The sequence below is a fragment of the Epinephelus moara genome, chromosome 14, assembly GCF_006386435.1.
Source record: "Epinephelus moara isolate mb chromosome 14, YSFRI_EMoa_1.0, whole genome shotgun sequence".
Classification (NCBI taxonomy): domain Eukaryota; kingdom Metazoa; phylum Chordata; class Actinopteri; order Perciformes; family Serranidae; genus Epinephelus; species Epinephelus moara.
Window position 1 is genome coordinate 561239 of NC_065519.1, and position 18853 is coordinate 580091.

The window sequence follows — 18853 nt, forward strand, 5'->3', positions numbered from 1 at the left end:
TACCGGCAAAAGTGCATTCCTCGATTCAGCGATTTCATGCGCGTGTGAAGTGAGTCAACAGAAAATATTCTAGCTTTCAAACTCACACGAGTAACGCCAAGCAAAAATTCACATCACATTTGGTGTGAACACAACATTAGTCAATAAATCATAATGATTAATAAAAGTGAAACTGTGTCATAAAAAATATGGAAATAAGACGTTTACAAAAAACACAAATCACATTAATCCAAGATATTTTTAAAAGCTGAAACATAAACAAAATATTTCTCAACACTCTACAAGTTATTTAAACTGTGTATATTATTTAGTTTTGCCATACGCTCATTTTTATGAGCAGAGTGAAAATATGTTGTTTTGGATTCATCTTTCATTCCTCTGGTGCCACCGCTCAGGTTTGCACCACATGTAACGTTACACAGTGACGTCATTACGAGCGTACAACGTGATGACACTGACGACAGAAGCCTTTAGCTCTCTGCTGCGAAATAAATGAATGTTCTCGCTCTTATGGTTTTAATTTTAGATTAATATATATACAGGATCATGGAAACAGCGATGTCCCATGGCCGTTACAGGGAAATGTTTTCACAGCAGGTAAGGTAAGATGACGTAAGGTCATGACGTGATGAAGAGGAGACAGAAGTTTTCCTGCTGCTAAAAGAATGAATGCTGGAGCTCTGATGATTCTTATTTTAAATCTAAACAGAGTCATGCAAACAACCATTTCCTGCAGCCGTCCACAGGAGGTGGACAAAGGGTTAAAACAGTGATTTCACCAAAATCACTTTGTTCTATGTCTCCTTTAAAATCTGCCCAAAAATAAACTGAAAAACTGAGACTTTTTTTTCCCAACTCCAGGATTTCATCTTCAACGTTTGTCTTTAAGTTTTAGTTTTAGTTTTAAAAATCTAATAAGTCATTTATGGTGGAGGGAGGGTCATGGATTTTCTTCCAGTCACTCAGGGAGGGTCAAGGGGAACTATGTGGAGCTTCAGGGAGGGTCAGAATAAAAGCAGTCACACTCCTCCTCTGATAAATAAAGAACAGTCTCTAATGTAAACTTCTTGTTATCCTCAGTCAGATGAAATGCTCACTTATTAGTTTGACCTGCAGTGGATTTAAATAAGAGGGACTGCTATCATTAGATCAGATAATTCATCAACTGTTTGGGAGATTTTTTGTTGTTGTTGTGTTTCATTATCTATTTTGAGGGAATTAACTCTCTGGCACCACAATAAGATTCAAAAACACATCTTGTTCTGCAATAAGCACGAGATTTCTAGAGATTTCTCTGAGTGACATTTTTCATCTGCAGAGGGACAATAAAAAATAACTGTGTGAGTTTTTAATTAAATGGACTAAATGATCAGCTGAGGCGATCAGTCAAGAAAACATTCTTCAGTCCAGGACAGCTGTGATCATTGCCGAGCTGCACACTTACATTTTCATTAAAAAGTGTATATATAGATTATTTGGGGGATTTGAAGGCTTCCTGTCTTGTGTTTAAAAATCAGAGATGAGTTTGAGGCTCACACACACACACACACACACACACACACACACACACACACACACACACACACACACATACACACACACACACACACATACACACACAGGACTGCTGGTGGATCTGACAGCAGGTATGATGCTAGCGTTGGAGGATGGAGGAACAAAGAAAAGCTTCATCTGTCGTGTGTTTAGGAAACTTACTTTTGACTGTGCCTTTCACTGCGTCTACCACAAATGCTATGGAGATGAAGAGGGCGATGACCTCCTCTGTCGACCTGGAGAAACAGAAACATGACAGAAGTGACAGTCAAGGCTGATGTTAGTGTCACACATGTCAAAATCAGGTGGTATAAATCTATTCATATGAACTGGAATTACAATAATAACTCAACTTAACGTAAAAATAATTCAAATTAAGGCTGGAAGCAGCGATGAACGGGCCCTCGCACCACTGAGCATGTCGAGGGTACTTGCCAAGTGAATCTGCTGTTCCTCTTAGTGAAAGTTGGACACTGTACGCAGGAGTGAGACGACACTCCCTGCACTAGAAATGACCTGTGGCAAACTTTGCACCACTTCCTGTGGCCACTATGTGGTGCTAGAGAGCACACACTAACTCTGGGTCAAGTTGCTACAACAACACCATGTAAATGTCAAAAGACGATTGTTACACAAGGCTGACTTCCTGTTGCCACTGAATGTGTTACAGCCTAGAGTGTTTTCAAACCTGTGGTGTTTGGGCAACAAAGTTACATCAACTTCCTGTTTCACAATAAATAATGTGGTGCTGTGGCAACGTCCTTTGATGTAATCTTGCATCATCATGGTCTTAAAGCAGTGTTGACCAAATTTGAGGTAACCAAGTCATTTCCTGTTGCCAGTAGGTGGCGCTATAACTAGACCTCAATTTTTGCACCTAGGTTGCATGAAGCCAAGACTTTCATCATACATGACATATTTTAGGCAGACTGGACAATGTATGCTCAAGTTACAACAACTTCCTGTTTAATGGCGAAATATGCATAATGCCACAGCAACCCCACTTGACGAAAACTCACAACTGTCAGCACAAAGCATCATCCAGGTCTTTCGCCTTTTGAAAACAAATTTGAGGTGGATCTGGTCAACCTGCTAGGAGGAGTGCATCAAAGTATAAAACATGTCATTTCCTGTTGCCAGTAGGGGGCGCTATGACTATCACTAAATATTGGCATGTAGATGTGTTCAGGCCAGGACTGTCTTCATTCATGTGAAGTCTGGGGCAGATTGGACCGTGTACGGGGGAGTTACTAACCACTTCCTGTTTCGTGGCAAAAAATGGAAATTTGATGCTTTGCCACAGTCACACAGTTCGACAAAAATTCAAGATTTGAAGTCAATCAGTAAAAATTCGTAAGAGTAGTTTGTTAAAGTATGAGCCCTATAAATGGCCAAAATGCACAAAAATGCACAATGGCTTACTTCCTGTTGGGTTTAGGCTCCAAGAGACTTTTTTGTAGGTCTTGGGATGTTACACGTGCCTCCTAATTTTCTTTACTTTGGGTCAAACCAACTATGGTGGCTACTCTTTTTAAGTTTTGTTTTTGAGCCATTTAAAATGTAAAGATAAACCAGTTTCAAGAAAGTCAAATGATGAGTAACTAGAATTACTGCCCTCGCCCTGCATCTTGTATGCCTCAGCGCACCAGAATTTAAAGAGATTACCTAAAGGTAAGGTTCTGGAGATATCGCGTTCATGAGAATCAGACAGACAACGTCAAACTGACCTTGACCTTTGACCACCAAAATTCAATCAGTTCATTGCTGAGTCCATGTGGATGTTTGTGCCAAATTTGAAGAAATTTTGTCACAGTGTTTTTGAGTTATTGCATTTACAAAAATGAGACTGACAAGGTCGCAGTGACCTTGACATTTGACCACCCATAACTAATCAGTTCAAACTTGGCACAAATGTCTACTCGGACTCAACCATGACAAAATTTCCTCACGCTGATCTTGAGATATCGCGTTCACGAGAACAAGATAAATGCAAGGTCATAGCAACCTTAAACCTCGGACCCTTGACCACCAAAATCTGATCAGTTCATCAGGTGAACGTTTGTGCCAAATTTGAAGAAATTCCTTTAAGGTGTTCTTGAGATATCACATTCAGGAGAATAAGACAGACAAGGTCACAGGGACCTTGAACTCTGACCTATGACCAACAAAATCTAAACATTTCATTGTTGAGTCCAAGTGGACAAGAAATTCCCTTGAGGCGTTCTTGAGATATCGTGTTGGGACATAAAACATAAAAGCCTCATCAGCGCGGAGTCATAAAACTATAAATAGAGCAAAGAGAATAAAATGTTCTATATTTAAAACCCAATTGGTGTATTTGCTCCTCTTCCTCAGCGTCGAGTTGACGGAGGGCAGCGTATCAAAGGAAACCTAATATCTGTTGGTTTTGGCTAAAGAGAGTCTGAACAGAGAAGCTGAAGGAAAAGATCTGAAACTCTGGATATGTGGGAGCGGGGGAGGGGAAGGAGCTGTCACATACAACACTCTCTTTCAAAACTATTTGTTGTACAAAACAGACGTCTCTGCTGAGTGCTGCTGATTTCCGCTGCAGACGCTGACATGACCGCCCAGTTTAAAACCTTTATCTGTCTGACGGAGACGGACGCACGCCAACAGACACACCATAAATCTAAGAATCGCCTCTACGCATTGGATTTTCGTGAAATAAAACCAAAGTGAGTTAAATTTAAACATGTGAGACAAACACCTTTTGAAGAGCTTCATGAGCAGGCTGACGTTGAAGATGCCTCCCAGGATGAGGAAGAGGCAGTTCCACAAACCGATGCAGGCGTAGAAAGCCGGGAAGTCCAGGTTGTAGTCGTCACAGATTCCTCGGATCACTGCACGCACACACAAACACACAGAAAAATGAACACACATCATAAAACACCTGAGAAATAAGTCATCTTATTAACAATCTGCTACGACAACCTCACAAGTGTTTAACTCCTGGTGACTGATGGATTCTTTAATTCTTCCTCTTCCTACAGATGAAGCAGCAGTAAACATGTCGGCCCTTCACACTGAACACAGACTCGTGTGTTAACTCGGTTGTGATAAGCAAAGTCGAGGCGTCATCTGGATCTGTTCAACCGACAAAATTATGTTTCTGCATTCAGATAGAAGAACGGAAGAGGGTGTGGTTTACACCAAAAGTCCTGTTAAATTGGGCAACTGTTGATTTGAGGTCACAGTGACATTGATCTTTGACCTTAGACCACCAGATTCTAATTGTTTCATTCTTGAGTCTAAGTGGACGTTTGTGCCAAATTTGAAGAAACTCCATTTAAGTGTTTGTGAGATATCGGGTTTACAAGAATGGGACAGGTGGACAAACTGAAAACATAATGCCTCGCTGGCGTGGAGGCTGTGACAGCTCCGAACATGTTCATGAAGCGTCACAGACGTGGCATTGGTTGTCATCAACTATGACAAACTACACAAGATAAAACGATGGATTATCGTATACGACACTCATTGTCGCTCACGAGCAGACCAAGTACAACGCTGCTTTGGGCTAGAATCAGGCTGACATCATGCAGTCTGAACCCGGTCCTTCCTATGACTATTTTGAGTGAGAGTGAGTTTTCTGTATGTGTGAGGATCTATGTCTCATAACTACAGGTATTGCACTGATTGGCTGGAGTTGTGGGTTCAGTCTGGGGGAATGTGGACTGCTGATTGGCTCCTTGACAGCAGTCTGACAGCAGCAGCGATTTGTCCTCGGCCTCCAAACCATTATTATCATTCTCTGTGTTTTTCTTGGTGACTGTGTCTCTTGTATCTTAGGCTGCTTTCACACCTGCCCTGTTTGCTTTGGTCTAGTCGAACTCAGGTGTGTTTGCCCCCTCAGTGCGGTTCGTTTGTGCAGGTGTGAACACAGCAAAGCAACCGGACTGAGACCTTCTTGAAGAGGTGGTCTCAGTCCGGTTCCAAAGGAACTCTGGTGCAGTTGGTTCGTGGTGAGAAGGTGTTCCGACCTGGATGTGAAGCAACTGCAGTCACATGACACATTGTTTGGGTTAAACATGAGCATGTTACAGTCCTGGAGGATTATTAATGTGCACCTCCTCCTGTACTGCCTTAATATGCACATTCAGCACATCCAATGCATCAAAACATTGTTTTCTAGTTGGAGCCGCGCCTCGTTTTCAAACTGTATGGTTTGACTAAAATGAACAATGACAGCAATATAGTCCACGATGAGCAGCGCTAAAATCAACCTGCGTAGTTGTCCCTCCATTGTGACATTAGAAAGTGTCACATTTATCTTGCAAGTGTACTCTTCTTCAACGTTTGCTTTACTTCCTGGATTTTTCCCACATGGAAATTCTGACCAATCAAGAGCAGCTTTCTCACACAAGGCATTTGATCTGGTCCTCTTGTAAATGCTGCCGTGAGAACACGAACCAACTCTAGGCAACTATACAACTTTGGAACAACATGAGTCCCTGATTCAGACCAGAGGAGACCACTCTAGGGCTGACAGCAGCCTTAGTGAATTACAGATCAGTGCTTTTGTAACTTTGAGAGTATTAAGTAATTTAAATAATTTCCTTCAATTACTTTCAATGAACTTTGAAGCTGTCGGGGTGGGCGGCCATTTTATTTTGTATATTTGTGTCCTGTTTTTCTGATGTATCGTCAAGAGCCAGATTTAGCCAACGTCTTTTTGTTGTTGTTTTTTAAATTTCAAACAGGTTCAGTCGGTATGTTCGGGGTTAGATAATAATTTTTTAGTTTTCATTTCATGAGTCATTTTAGTTCATTTTTAGTAACTCTTGCACTGACCTTACTCCTATTGTTTCTCTATGACCTGGGAACTCTCTGGATGTTACTCGTTTGTGAATTGTTAATTGTTGTTATTGTAATTTGAAGTGTTTTCTGGCACAATAATATGCTCGGGGATAAATAAAGTTATACTGAGTTTATTGAATTGAATATTTGTTTTGCTTGTTGTTTAGGCCTCATTTCACCCTGAGTTATATTTGCTCCACTTTATTTTTAATCTGAGTTAATTTTGTCACAGTAAGAAATAACTTTGCCTTAAACTGCAGTCCTGCTGTGAGCCGTCTGGTTTGGGGACCACGGAGGGAACAGCCTTTTACACTTTTATGTTGCTCCTGCCCCCCAGACGAGACGTGACAGAGGCATCAACACCAGATTAAAGATTAATATCGATCATCTCTTTGTTCTCTGTAAATACAGGTGATTAAAATAAAAGAAAAGACAATTGTTTCTACTGCTATTTGTAAAAAACTGAGGAAGAGCTTTAGTACAGATGTCTACATCACACACACACACACACACACACACACACACACACACACACAAAGCATTTCATTCAAACATGAGCAGGACAAAGGAGCTGTACTGCGTTTGTTAAAACCATAACAGTTTAGTTGTAATCTCGAGCAGATTTGAGCGCAGATGAGTTACAACTTTACAAACAGGCCATTGTTCTGCTCAGACAGGCTGCTGGAAACATACTATAATTATCCCCATGAGAATGTGCTTAGCACAATTCTAACCCATTTACTTCAAAGATCATCACACCACAAACCCAACAAACAGCTCTGGTATTAAAACTACATCTTGGCATCGTCGGAGCTGCTGCTTTTCCTCATCGCCGCCCGATTCTGCAGCTTCCAGCCGTCAGGACGCTTTAAAATCCACCAACACCAAAAGAACACTGCTGCTGGGGAAAACCCATACAACAGTTTATGTCTCTCACAACTGAATATAAAGTTTACATGTTCGTGTGTGCGATGAGCGAGTTGCCTGACCCGTAGGCTCCTGAAACCAACCCTTACGTAACATCAGGGAGGAAAATAAAAAAAGTTATTTCCCTGTTTCCTGAAAAACGCATGTTTTTTGGAGTCGTGCTTTTTGCTCGACTGCACCAGGAACACTCATTAGGGCCATATGTGTGAACAAATCACTGGCACGGTGTTTTCTGGTGAACCAGGGAGCACATGAGGACGGAGGAGTTTGGAGCTGCTGTTCTACACGGCTGGGTGCCTCCTTCTCTTGATTTTTGATGTAATCTTCTTAGTGCTCCTCCCACCCCCAGCCTCCCTTTCAAAGAGGCCGTCGGCAGAAACTGTGAAAATATAAGTGTGTTTTGGTTGAGCTGGGCTGAATGAAAGAAGGGAAGCCTACCGCTGATGAAGATGGCGAGGGGAGCTGTGGTTAGAGGGATGACCAGAGGAGAGCCGGCGAACAGCGAGTAGATGACCCCGCCGATGCTCTGGCCGATGATGGTCTTCCGAACATCTGGACAGAGAGGACACACACACAGAGAACTCAGGAGGAAGTACTGATCTGAGCTAATTAATGAGCACGAATGTCTGCGAGGAAACAGAAGCTCAACTAAATTTGATTTTTATTTAATCTTTCAGACAGAATGGGAGTATGATGCAAAACACTTTATTTCACTCACATTTTAAAACTCCACTAATCAATACTTTACACAAGGAACTGTTTGTTATTTATCAGGAGAGGAGGGGGCGGCAGTTTGTGACCTTTTTTTTTTTTTTACTCTCCCTGAAGCTCCAGATATTTCCCCTTGACCCTCCCTGAGTGACTGGAGGAACATCCACAACCCTCACTCCTCCATAAATGACTTATTAGATTTTTAAAACTTACCCTTTGATGTCGTGCAAACTGACAAGTTGATTTTGGCCTATTTCAAATGAGATGTAGAATAGTGATGAAAATAGTTTGATGAAATATCACTATTTTAAGCTCAGATTTGGTTATGTTATTCAATTTTTTTCTTATGACAGTGGCATCTGTTGCACACGATGTGTCCAAGGACCGTCAGAAATTTGAAAATCCAACGATAATTTCTGTTTATACAGTTTCTGGCTGTGGTTAGTTGTGTATTTTTGGTACCAAAAGTTGAAAGGTATGTTTTCTTTAAAGGTATAATATGTAGTTTTTCCACATAAAAATGTCTAAAAACGACCAAACCAATATTATATATTTTGTTTAGTTGTGTACTTTGATTATCAGAAATGTTTCCATCAATTTTTCAAACCCAGATAAATATGAAATATTAATAACAGTTACGGACCGTGTCATTAGGTCGCGACGTAACTCCAGTTACCATAGCCATTAAATGAAGGAGAAGAAGAAGCAGCAGACCGGATGAGACGTCAGAGAGTGAACGTTACTGTTGCTAGGCTAAGCTAACTCGTCATGGATCATGATTATGCATTGACGGTTGCTGCACCTTCTGACACCGAAGCTGTCCCGGTAAACAAGCCGGTAAAACGGAAACGTACGGGTCAACCAAGCGATCCCAGAAGAATTTGGGATAAGAAGAGAGCTAAATCAAGGATAAATATTGGTGTGGCCTTTCCGAGATGGAGAGAGCTTCGTGAAAATCTAGGACTACAATTCGACGCCGACCTCGCGTGTGTTCTACTAGACAGGTAAGCAAACATCTGGCTGATGTTATCGAAATATTAATCATTTCCACCAGTGTATTGCAAGCACTGCTGCCCGCCGGGGCACCAGCGCTCCGGCCAGCGGCCTCCGCTGCGGAGCGGTGTGGAGCGGAGGCTGGCTAACCACAACATCTAACGATAGGTTTCTATAATGCTGAGCTGATGCCGGTAAATGAACTGCATTTATAAAAGAGGCAGAGGAATAGCTAAACATAAGACGCACTGAGCAAGAGAGAGCAGCAGAGAGGGAGAAGCCATCACTAACTGTAAAGCTAAGTAAGATCTGTATCTGTTATATGACTACAACTCCCATGATCCCACGCTACTTCGTGACGTCATCCAACTCCATCTTCTGTTATTGTTTTGGTTTGAGACCCCTAGCGGCAGAAAATTACATATTGCACGTTTAAAACTTAAGAAATTAATCATCTAAATATAGTTCCTGACTTGCCAAAAGTTTGAAGGCATTTCTTTTAAATCAACAACATTTAGTGCCAAAATTTGGGAAGCAAATCATCGAACTTTGGTAAGGCATGTTTTCTTTGAAATTGCCAAATTGCCATGTATCAGGTTAGGTTTTATTGTCCCCAAGGAGAAATTCTTTTGCACAGCACTGTACTTGTTGGACTCAGCATGAAAAGCAATGACACACAAACACTGACACCATCAGAATACATCCACAAAAATTTGGAGGCAAATTGCCAAATTTTAAGGACACGTCTTCGTGAAAACTGTCGAAATTTAGCACTAAAATTTGGAAGGCAAATTGCTAAAATTTGAAAGACATGTTTTCTTTAAAGAATGGCAGCACGAATAAATACAAAATGTCACCATTTAAATGTGTATGCTCCTCCCCTAAAGCCAAAATATAAAAAAACAAATGTCCCTTCCCAGTGTTTAGAAAATTGCTTGACCTGCCCCCCCGCCCCCTTTTTGCACCAATCCCTCCCCCTCATAAATAACAAAGGGAGAAAGGCCTCAGAGAGACAAAGTTCAGCCTTTCAGCTGATTCATTCAGCTAATTTTAAATTAGTTGTGGCACAGTCTCACTTTTCCCCCAACTCGACGCCCCTGATATGCTGCATTGCTGTAGATGAAACCACCAAACAATATAAAGGAGCTCAAGCAACAATAAACATCTACAGTGGTAAAATACAGCATACACATTAATGCAGCAATGATATTAATCTAAAAACATCAGATAGTACTTTTACTTTTTAAGGACTTGAACACTACTGCTGACACTGACTCACAGAGAGTTTATCACCCTCATCTGGAGCTACATGAAGTTTTTAAGCTCCTTTAAGCTTTTGGTTTTACAGCAGGGACTTCTGGGTAAAAACTGACAGCGATCACTGTCGTTGGTGCGTCCCCAGTCAGAGCTCTTTGATCAATATGTCATCAATCTAAAACTAATAAATCAAATGAGGATATGTCTGAGGAGAAGTATGAGCTCGTACCTATCTCGCCACGTGTGCTCTCGTCATTGAGGGAGCCGAAAGCGATGGCAGGGAGGAGGATGGCGATGTAGAGGAAGATGGCGGTGGTCATGTACTTCAGCAGGGTTTTATTACTGCCAACTACACCTGAGGGCAGACAAACACAAACACATGAGTCATATGCACCTCATAATGGAGCGGAGGAGGCTCAACACTTTAATTTCAAAACGACACAAACATTAACAGAGTTCATCATTCAGTGCTCGGCGATATGGAACATCCAGTACGTACAGTAACACTGTCCCACCAAGGCGTCGCTGCCGACTGCCCTTTTTAAAACAACTGTAATCTGTTTTGGTTTTGTGCCATCCATCATTTGGTAAGAACAGTTACGGCTTTTATCCAAATGATGGATAACTCTTTGGAATAAAACCCTTTAATTGGGCTCTAATGTGATCACAATGATTTTGGTCCTGTGACCTTCATCAGATGATTATTATCTGATGACACTCACAAGACACAAAGATCTTGATCCTGTTACAGCCCGATGAGTGTGGCTGAATATTATGACATGAGGATGGAGTGAAAGAGAGCAGCTAGAAAACTCCTCTGCTCTACTTTACTCCGTCTTTTTCCTATTCAAGGTCATCTGAGTCATTTCCTCTGCTTTAATTAAGCATTTCAAATCACTCCACAACACAACAAACAAACAAACAAACAACAATCCTGAGGCGTCCGTGGCAGCGACTAAAAAACATCCTGATGGTTTTACTTCTCTCTTTTGGAAAATACCAAACTGTAAAGGTCAAGCAGCGTGTGTGCATTTGTTTGACTGATGACAGAAACCTTTTCACACATGAGCTGATAAAGAGAATGATTTGATGAGTCAATAAAACCACCCGTGTGCTGACACCGCCGTGGGAATGTACAGGGCGCCGTCCTCGCCTGATGACTTGGGAAATTACAACAATATTGGGCGTAGGGAACATATGGGAGCAGTAAGACATTTGAGACAGCCATTTTAGCAGGAGACAACCCTAGATGTGACACAGATGGAGCGCAGATGTATCCGAGGCGAAGGGTGACAGACAAATGAGGAGCTGCCAGAGGCCCCCCCGCTGCGGCATAATAAGGAAGATGATTCACTTTCACTACAAGACCAGGTCCAGCTCACCATCTGTGAAGTCCGAGGGGTAGAAAGGCAGGCGGCGGCACAAGTCCTCATAAATCCCCCGGCCGGCTTTAAAGAAGTCTTTACACTGTGGACAGAAGGGAGAAGGTTAGACACACGGCCTGGTAACAGCAGCAGGTTGCAGGTGACCACATGTCAGTGTGCGCCATCTACAGGCGAGGAAAGAAAAAGCTGCTACACTTGTGCCACCTGCAACTCTTCAGTGCTACAACTGAACTTGTTTCTCTTTTATAGATGCTGTTTGTGTTTGAGATTTGATTCGCTTCAGAGAAAATGCGTTGGGATGCGACAGAGGAAAAACAACCAAAGAAAACAGGGTAAACTTGAAGTTGTACTGAAATCATTTGCATATTTGTTGTTTAGAAAGAGCGATAAGAGACACACTACTTTGCAAAATCTTCTAAACCCTTTGGTTTTAGTCACAGTGACCTCTGACCACCAAATTCTAATCAGTTCATCCTCGACTCACAGTCAATGTTTGGACCAAATTTGAAGATATTTCTTCAAAGTGCTCTCGAGATATTGCATTCACAAGCATGAGATGGATCAAAGGTCATGGTGACTTTGACCTTTGACCACCAAGTTGCAAGCAGTTAATTGCTGAATCCAATGAGGATGTTTGTGCCAAATTTGAGGAAATTCCCTCAAGGCCTTCTTGAGATGTCACGTTTCTCAGATTGACACAAACATAAGGTCGCACTGACCTTGACCTTTGACCATTTTTGAGTCCAAGTGGATATTTGTGCCAAATTTTAGAAATTCCGTTAAGGTGTTCTTGAGATATTTTTTTCACAAGCACGAGACAGACAAAGTTACAGTGACCTCGAGCTTGACTTTTAAACACCAAACACTAATCAGTTCATTCTTGACTCAAAGTAAATGTTTGTGCCAAATTAAAAAAAAACAGCATTCTTGAGGCATTCTTGAGATATCACATTCACGAGAATGGTGGACAAACCGAAAACAAAATGCCTGTGACCTTGGCTATCACTGTCAGGGAGGCTTAAAAACTCGCCTTCGGTAGCATCTCAGCTAACAGCAGCTAACAGCAGCTAGCCAACACTCTTCTCATGATACATCCACTGTGCGGCCATGGCGCTGCTGGTTAACATCACAGAGAGAGAAGGAGGAGACGTGATGTGAGACAAGACACGTGGTGCAGCGTCATTGGGGAGGATCAGCAGGAGATGGAGACCCCTCTCTTCCAAACTGATGCCGCTGATATAACTATCTTTGCTTGTAGGTGGCGCTTTGTGGAGCAGTTGAACAGTACAGCGCCCCCATGTGGAGAAACTGCACCCAGCTAAACACGACTTTAGTTTGTGAGTGAATTATTTTCGTTATTGATGTACAATGTTCACATTCACATTTTCACTCTGAGGCATTTTGTTAATTTATGACGGTGACCTCCAAAAAACTGCAACAGCACAAAGAGCCTGCAGCTGTGTCCAACTCATGAAGTCTCCTCCGTCCTGCGCTCTGCCGCGGACAATGACACATGATGTTTAAAAAACATGACCCATTTGATGATTCAGCTAAGACACTGGTGATTCCACAGGGGGCTTTCTGAAAGCTGATTTGAATCATCACAGTTAACGAGATGGTCCCAGAAAAGCTTCAATTGCGTAATCCAAAACAAAGTAAGCAGATCAGCGGGACCACATTTACATGTACGCTTAATAAAGATCCCCGTGTCCCCAGAATGATGGAGGATGACAGAGAGATGACAGCGACGGCGAGGGATAGAAGATTTAGAGTATTTTTAGAGACGTCAAGAGGAGGACGGAAGGGAAGGAGCCACGTGATTCATGAGGAGACATGAAGTGCTTCTTAAAAAGATTTCAGGTTAGAGGAGATAGAGAGGAAGTGTTCGGTCCTGACTGAGCTTATTAAGCAAATTATCCAATTACTCAACGTTTCATTTTCCCGTTGATCGTAGCATTACGTAATGAAGCAGAACGGGTGACGAGGGTGTGTGTGTGTGTGTGTGAGAAGGAAAAGCCCCGGGAGATTCGTCCCTGCCTCGTTTGTCATCTCAAAACTTTTGACGTTTTTTTGGCAGGACGCAGTAATTCACCTCAACAACCCGAAAACAAACAGCAGCATCTCTTCTTTCCTCCCCCGAGCACACCGGCTAGTTTTATGAAGACACACGCTTGTTCAGCATCGACTGTTCATCCATTAAATCCCTATACATCATGGAATCGTTTATTATTACATGGGAGCCCGTGTGTGTGTGTGTGTGTGTGTGTGTGTGTGTGTATGTGTTCTGTGTGTTTGTGTGCGGCGTGATCGGACGCTTTTGGCTCAGGTTCGACAAACAAAAGTCTCAGAGAGGAATTACCGTCCACCTGTTTGCCATTCGTTCTCAGTGGTCGGCAGAACGAGGCGACGGGAGAGAAAAACATAAAAACAATGATTTGGCCTCGTTTTTTAAAACTAAAGGAAAGTGGTGCGTTCTCACGGCTGGTCCTGTGTCAGTTTGGTGTCTGGAGGGAGGTGGAGGAGGTGGAGGAGGTGGTCTCTGTTCTTTCCTCTTGATTTCACCCACTCTATTTCTCCCCATCCACCATCCCCTCTTTCCCCCTCTCGCTCCATCTGTCTCTCTCCATATATCCCTCGTTCACTGAGTGGCACTGAGCCTTTCAAGCCCTGGGATAAACACCTAACAAAATCCTGCACTATAACAAAAAAAAAAAAAAAAAGGCAGGAGGGGAAATGTCTGGGAGCCCTGGCCTGTCAGCGGCAACATTAGGAGGAGATGTTGGTCTGTGGCATTGAGCCCCTCTGGAGGTGTGTGTGCATGTGTGTGCACATGCACGTGTAGCTAAAGGGTGGGGAGTTGTGACAGGACTGTGAGAGATGTAAGGTCATTTGCCCACTGAGGAGGCCTGGCAGGAGCTGATGCTGATTGATTAGGGGGAGAGAAAAGATGGAGGAGTCGAACCAGCCGAGCAAAGAGAGGAGGAGGAGGAGGAGCAGGAGGAGAAGGAGATGGAAGCAAATTTTTTACCCCTTTTCCACCAAAATCAACAGGAGGTGTAAATCACCTGTTTCATCACGATACGATATCAAATCAATTCTCTGGACGACGATACGATATTTGCCGATATCACAAAGTCTGGCAGTGTAGGATTTGGACTTGATTCAGGTTCTGCGATCAATATGAGACGATATCATCTGATCATTTAACTCAGTGTGTCACAGAAGAAGCTGCTGCAGCTTTCTGTTTTACTTTGGGCCATAAAAAATAAAAACAACACATAAATAATACGTTTATTAAAGTTGACTTTAAACTGACTCCACTAACACTCGAAACCATCATCTTTTCCATAAAACTTCAGGACTATCTTTGGATTGATGATATTGGATCTGTGATCATTGAATCGATATATCAGTCCAGACTGATGGATCGTTAACGCGTCTACGTGGGTTTTTTTAAACACGAGAAAATCCGCTAAAAATAGTCCAGAACTGTATAAACAGCTCTGCAGCAGAAGAGTACGCCTTTCTCTGTGTTCCTTTTACTGGTGTGTCACATTCAATGTCAGAGCCGGCAGGAAAACACGTTAGTAAACAGTAAAAAGTAGCATGTAGTTAGGTCAATTTATTAATCCCTTACCCATTCAGTCCCTCTTTCAAACTCACTGCAGACTAATTTGGATGGACATTTGAGCTGTTTGGACGGAGACAGACTCTCTTTGTGATGGCGTGTCATTCCATCTCACCGGTTAAGAGGCTAAAATTAGCAGGTTAGTGAGTCGTTTTGTGCAGTGAAAAAAAAAAAAACCTTTACTACTAAGATAGCAGATGTTAGCGGGTGTGAGCAGATGTTAGCGGGTCTCTGGGTGGGTGTTTGCAGGTTTTTTGTGCAATGGAAAAGGGGCTTCTAGCACCTTTACCACCCAGACATTAGTGAGTATTAGCCGGTTTGCGGGTTAGGGTGTTAGCAGGTGTTAGCGGTTGTTTTTGTGCAGAGGCAAACGAGCTTTAAGCCCCTTTGCCTCAGAGATGTTAGCAGATGTTAGCAGGTTTCTGGGTGGGTGTTAGCAAGCTTTTTGTGCAATGGAAAAGGGGCTTCGAGCACCTTTACCACTCAGACGTTAGTGAGTATTAGCCGGTTTGCGGGTGGGTGTTAGCAGGTGTTAGCGGTTGTTAGCAGTTGTTTTTGTGCAGAGGAAAACAAGCTTTAAGCCCCTTTGCCTCAGAGATGTTAGCAGATGTTAGCAGGTCTCTGGGTGGGTGTTAGCAAGCTTTTTGTGCAATGGAAAAGGGGCTTCGAGCACCTTTACCACTCAGACGTTAGTGAGTATTAGCCGGTTTACAGGTGGGTGTTAGCAGGTGTTAGCGGTTGTTTTTGTGCAGAGGAAAACAAGCTTTAGGCCCCTTTGCCTCAGAGATGTTAGCGGGTGTTAACGGGTTCTGGGTGGGTGTTAGCAGATGTCAGTGGGCTTTCTGCACAGTGGAAAAGGAGCGTTATGCCCCTTTATCATCCCAGTGTCAGTGGGTTTCCGGGTGGGTGTTAGCGGGGGTTTTTTTGTGCAGTGGAAAAGAGGCTTGAAGCTTTTACCACCAAGATGTTAGCAGGTGTTAGCGATCAGCATTCAAACTCGGGTCAAATGACTGTGCAGTATTTACGGGTATCTATCTGCTCAGCGAGATGACACACAAAATACCGTCCGTCTCCACCCAAACAGCTCAAACATCGATCCAAATCAGTCTGCACCGAGTTTGAAAGAGAGACTGAGTTAGTAAGAGATATAAAAACAAGTAACCTCTGTAAAGTTTCCACTGGCCTCCATGCTGCTCTCTACTGTTTACTAATCTGTTTTTGATGTGTCCCTGACGTCGAACACGACACATCAGTAAAAAAACAAAAAACAAAACACAGAAAGACAAACTTGTCCACTGCAGAGTCACGTACACAGCTCTGGTCTACTGACGACGGGAACGGAGTCTGTCGCCTATTTTCAGCAGGGCTTCATGTGTTTAAAAAAGGTTAAAATGAAAACTGAGTGAAAGGTGAGGGAGGGAGATCAGAGGAGAAGCTTTCTGAAAATACTTAAAGTCTGAGGAAAATTAGTTAGCGCTAACTAATCACTGTCCTCATCTCAGGGCACTGGGAGTGACTCATAATGCCATCACATGAATCCACGCTGCCTCAGAGTGTGTGGAGCTGCGCCCGACACTGAAAGGTTGTGCACACCAGATACACACAGAGATGCTGCTACTGCCCACCTTGAGGGGCTTGTGACTGCGGGGGTCGGTCTCCTCCTTCCCCAGAGCGATGGGGTTCTGGTTGGTTGCTGTCAACTGGTGCCTCTGGAACACCAGCGCCTCCTTAAACTCCTCCTGCGTCTTGGTCTCCAGCAGCTTCTGCCTGAAGGAGATGTCAGAGAAGAGGGTGGCGAACGTCCTGCCCAGCTCCATCGCCGTCTTGGTGCTTTTCTGTGGGAGAGAATATGGAAACAGCCGAGCATTAACAGAGTGGATCACATGGCTCGTTTTGTTACACATGTTAAACCAGTGGACACAAACTGCAAACACGACACTGAGATGTTATAAAACAAGAGATCTGATTGGTCAACAAGACATTTAAATGTGCTCGAATTAGCACACCGTACTCATCACTACAAATATTACTGCCATTTGAGCTGGAGCAAAAACCAGAAGGCTACAAAACTACTACAAAATGGTTTTGTTGTTGTTTTAGATTTATATGGTGGACTTAGTGATGAATCGTTGGAGGAGGATGAGAAGAACAAAACAATAAAACAGAATAAAGTCAGTACATCCCATCTTATTTACAAATGATCTAACATGCTCATGATCGGCTGTTTCTGCAGCTGTTATAGTTTGTTTCATAAAACAATTTTGGATCTTAAACTCAACCACTGCGTTTGCAGAAACATACTGATGTAGGCTGAGCGATTCACGGGATTATTAAGGACCCATCTAAACATTGGTGCTTCAGAGGTGGCAGGTTTGGAGCTTTTGTCCATAATCCAACATCTGTTACAAATAATGCTGTCACAAGTCACAGAGTGACGGTAATAATGTCCTGGGAGGCTGTGAGACCGTGTGCCAGGGAAGCCTTGTGAGCCAGGTGGTGATGATACCAACATGGCGGGGCTCAGCGCGTACAGCAGCAGCTGCAGCAAACACAATAAGTAAAGCCTTTAAGCTTTTCCACAGTGGTAACTGAATTTTAACCAGAGCTGAGAGGATGCATGTTGATTCATCTGAAGGCTCTTTCTGCATGAAAATGCAGACTAAAGGTTTAAGAAGCAGCTCTGTGAGACTGTGTGCTCTGAGCTGAACGCTAACGTTCTAATGTGGGCCCATAGATGTGTGACGATAACAAGATGACGGCTGCAAAGATGGCGCCTAATCATTGTAATGGAGCTGCTCACCTGGTGAATATACCAAAAAAAGTGTTGAGCTTCTGGGTACTTTACTTCTACAGTTTGCTGCCCACTGAATATTTCCAGTAGTGCTTCTCCAACTGGCCCCGCCCACGAGTTCCTACTCAGCTCACAGACTTTACGTTGGGATGATGTCACAGATTTCTAAATTGCTTTTATTGGCTTGAGGAAAATTTTACGAAAATAAAACGCCCATGTATCAAAAAGGTAAGGATAGAGAGTTAAATTAGCCCTGTATAAAGCAATGAATCCATCCACATGACGTTTACTACACTTTCAAAGTGATGGGGGGATAAGTGGGAGAACAGACCACGCCCACTTAGGAGACCAGTAGATGAATGTGCAAATCTTAGCATAGAGCCTCGTGTTTCTGCGCTCTAGGCGCCTGGCATTTTTGCCGTCCTCAAGTAGAAAAAACTTCAGCTCAGAGCAGAAAAACACCCCATGCCATCTCTTCTTTTCCCCATTGTCCAATGGGATGATCTGAGAGGCGGGGCTTCTGTGGTGGTCATGACAACAAGTTTACAGTTGGTAAACAATGGAGGAGAAACTGGTGGTAGTGGTTGCTGGATACCCAGAGCTATACGCTATACGACTTTACAAAGCACAGTTAGCACCATCTCAATAGAAAACAGCAGATAAGTGCAGTACTGTAAACGTCCATGATGGAGGAGAAGCTCCTGGACCAACTGGTGGTACTCCCCATGATCCAGCCTCTTTTTTAGGGTCTCATGTACCCACACAGATCTCTGTTTATCTGCTGACAGC

At 43.0% G+C, this 18853-nt stretch overlaps 1 protein-coding gene across 2 annotated transcripts in view; it reads right to left on the bottom strand.

Moving 5' to 3' along the window:
- The window catches only part of slc4a11 (solute carrier family 4 member 11), a 156396-nt gene that overhangs the window by 29757 nt on the left and 107786 nt on the right, over positions 1-18853 (bottom strand). For both annotated transcript variants that reach the window (XM_050062113.1, XM_050062114.1), the window contains exons 8-13: positions 16899-17108; positions 11643-11727; positions 10490-10615; positions 7738-7851; positions 4283-4415; positions 1717-1790 (exon numbers count right to left, since the gene is read on the bottom strand). In XM_050062113.1, the coding sequence (XP_049918070.1) occupies positions 1717-1790; positions 4283-4415; positions 7738-7851; positions 10490-10615; positions 11643-11727; positions 16899-17108 (742 nt within the window). The remainder of the gene's footprint in view (positions 1-1716; positions 1791-4282; positions 4416-7737; positions 7852-10489; positions 10616-11642; positions 11728-16898; positions 17109-18853) is intronic.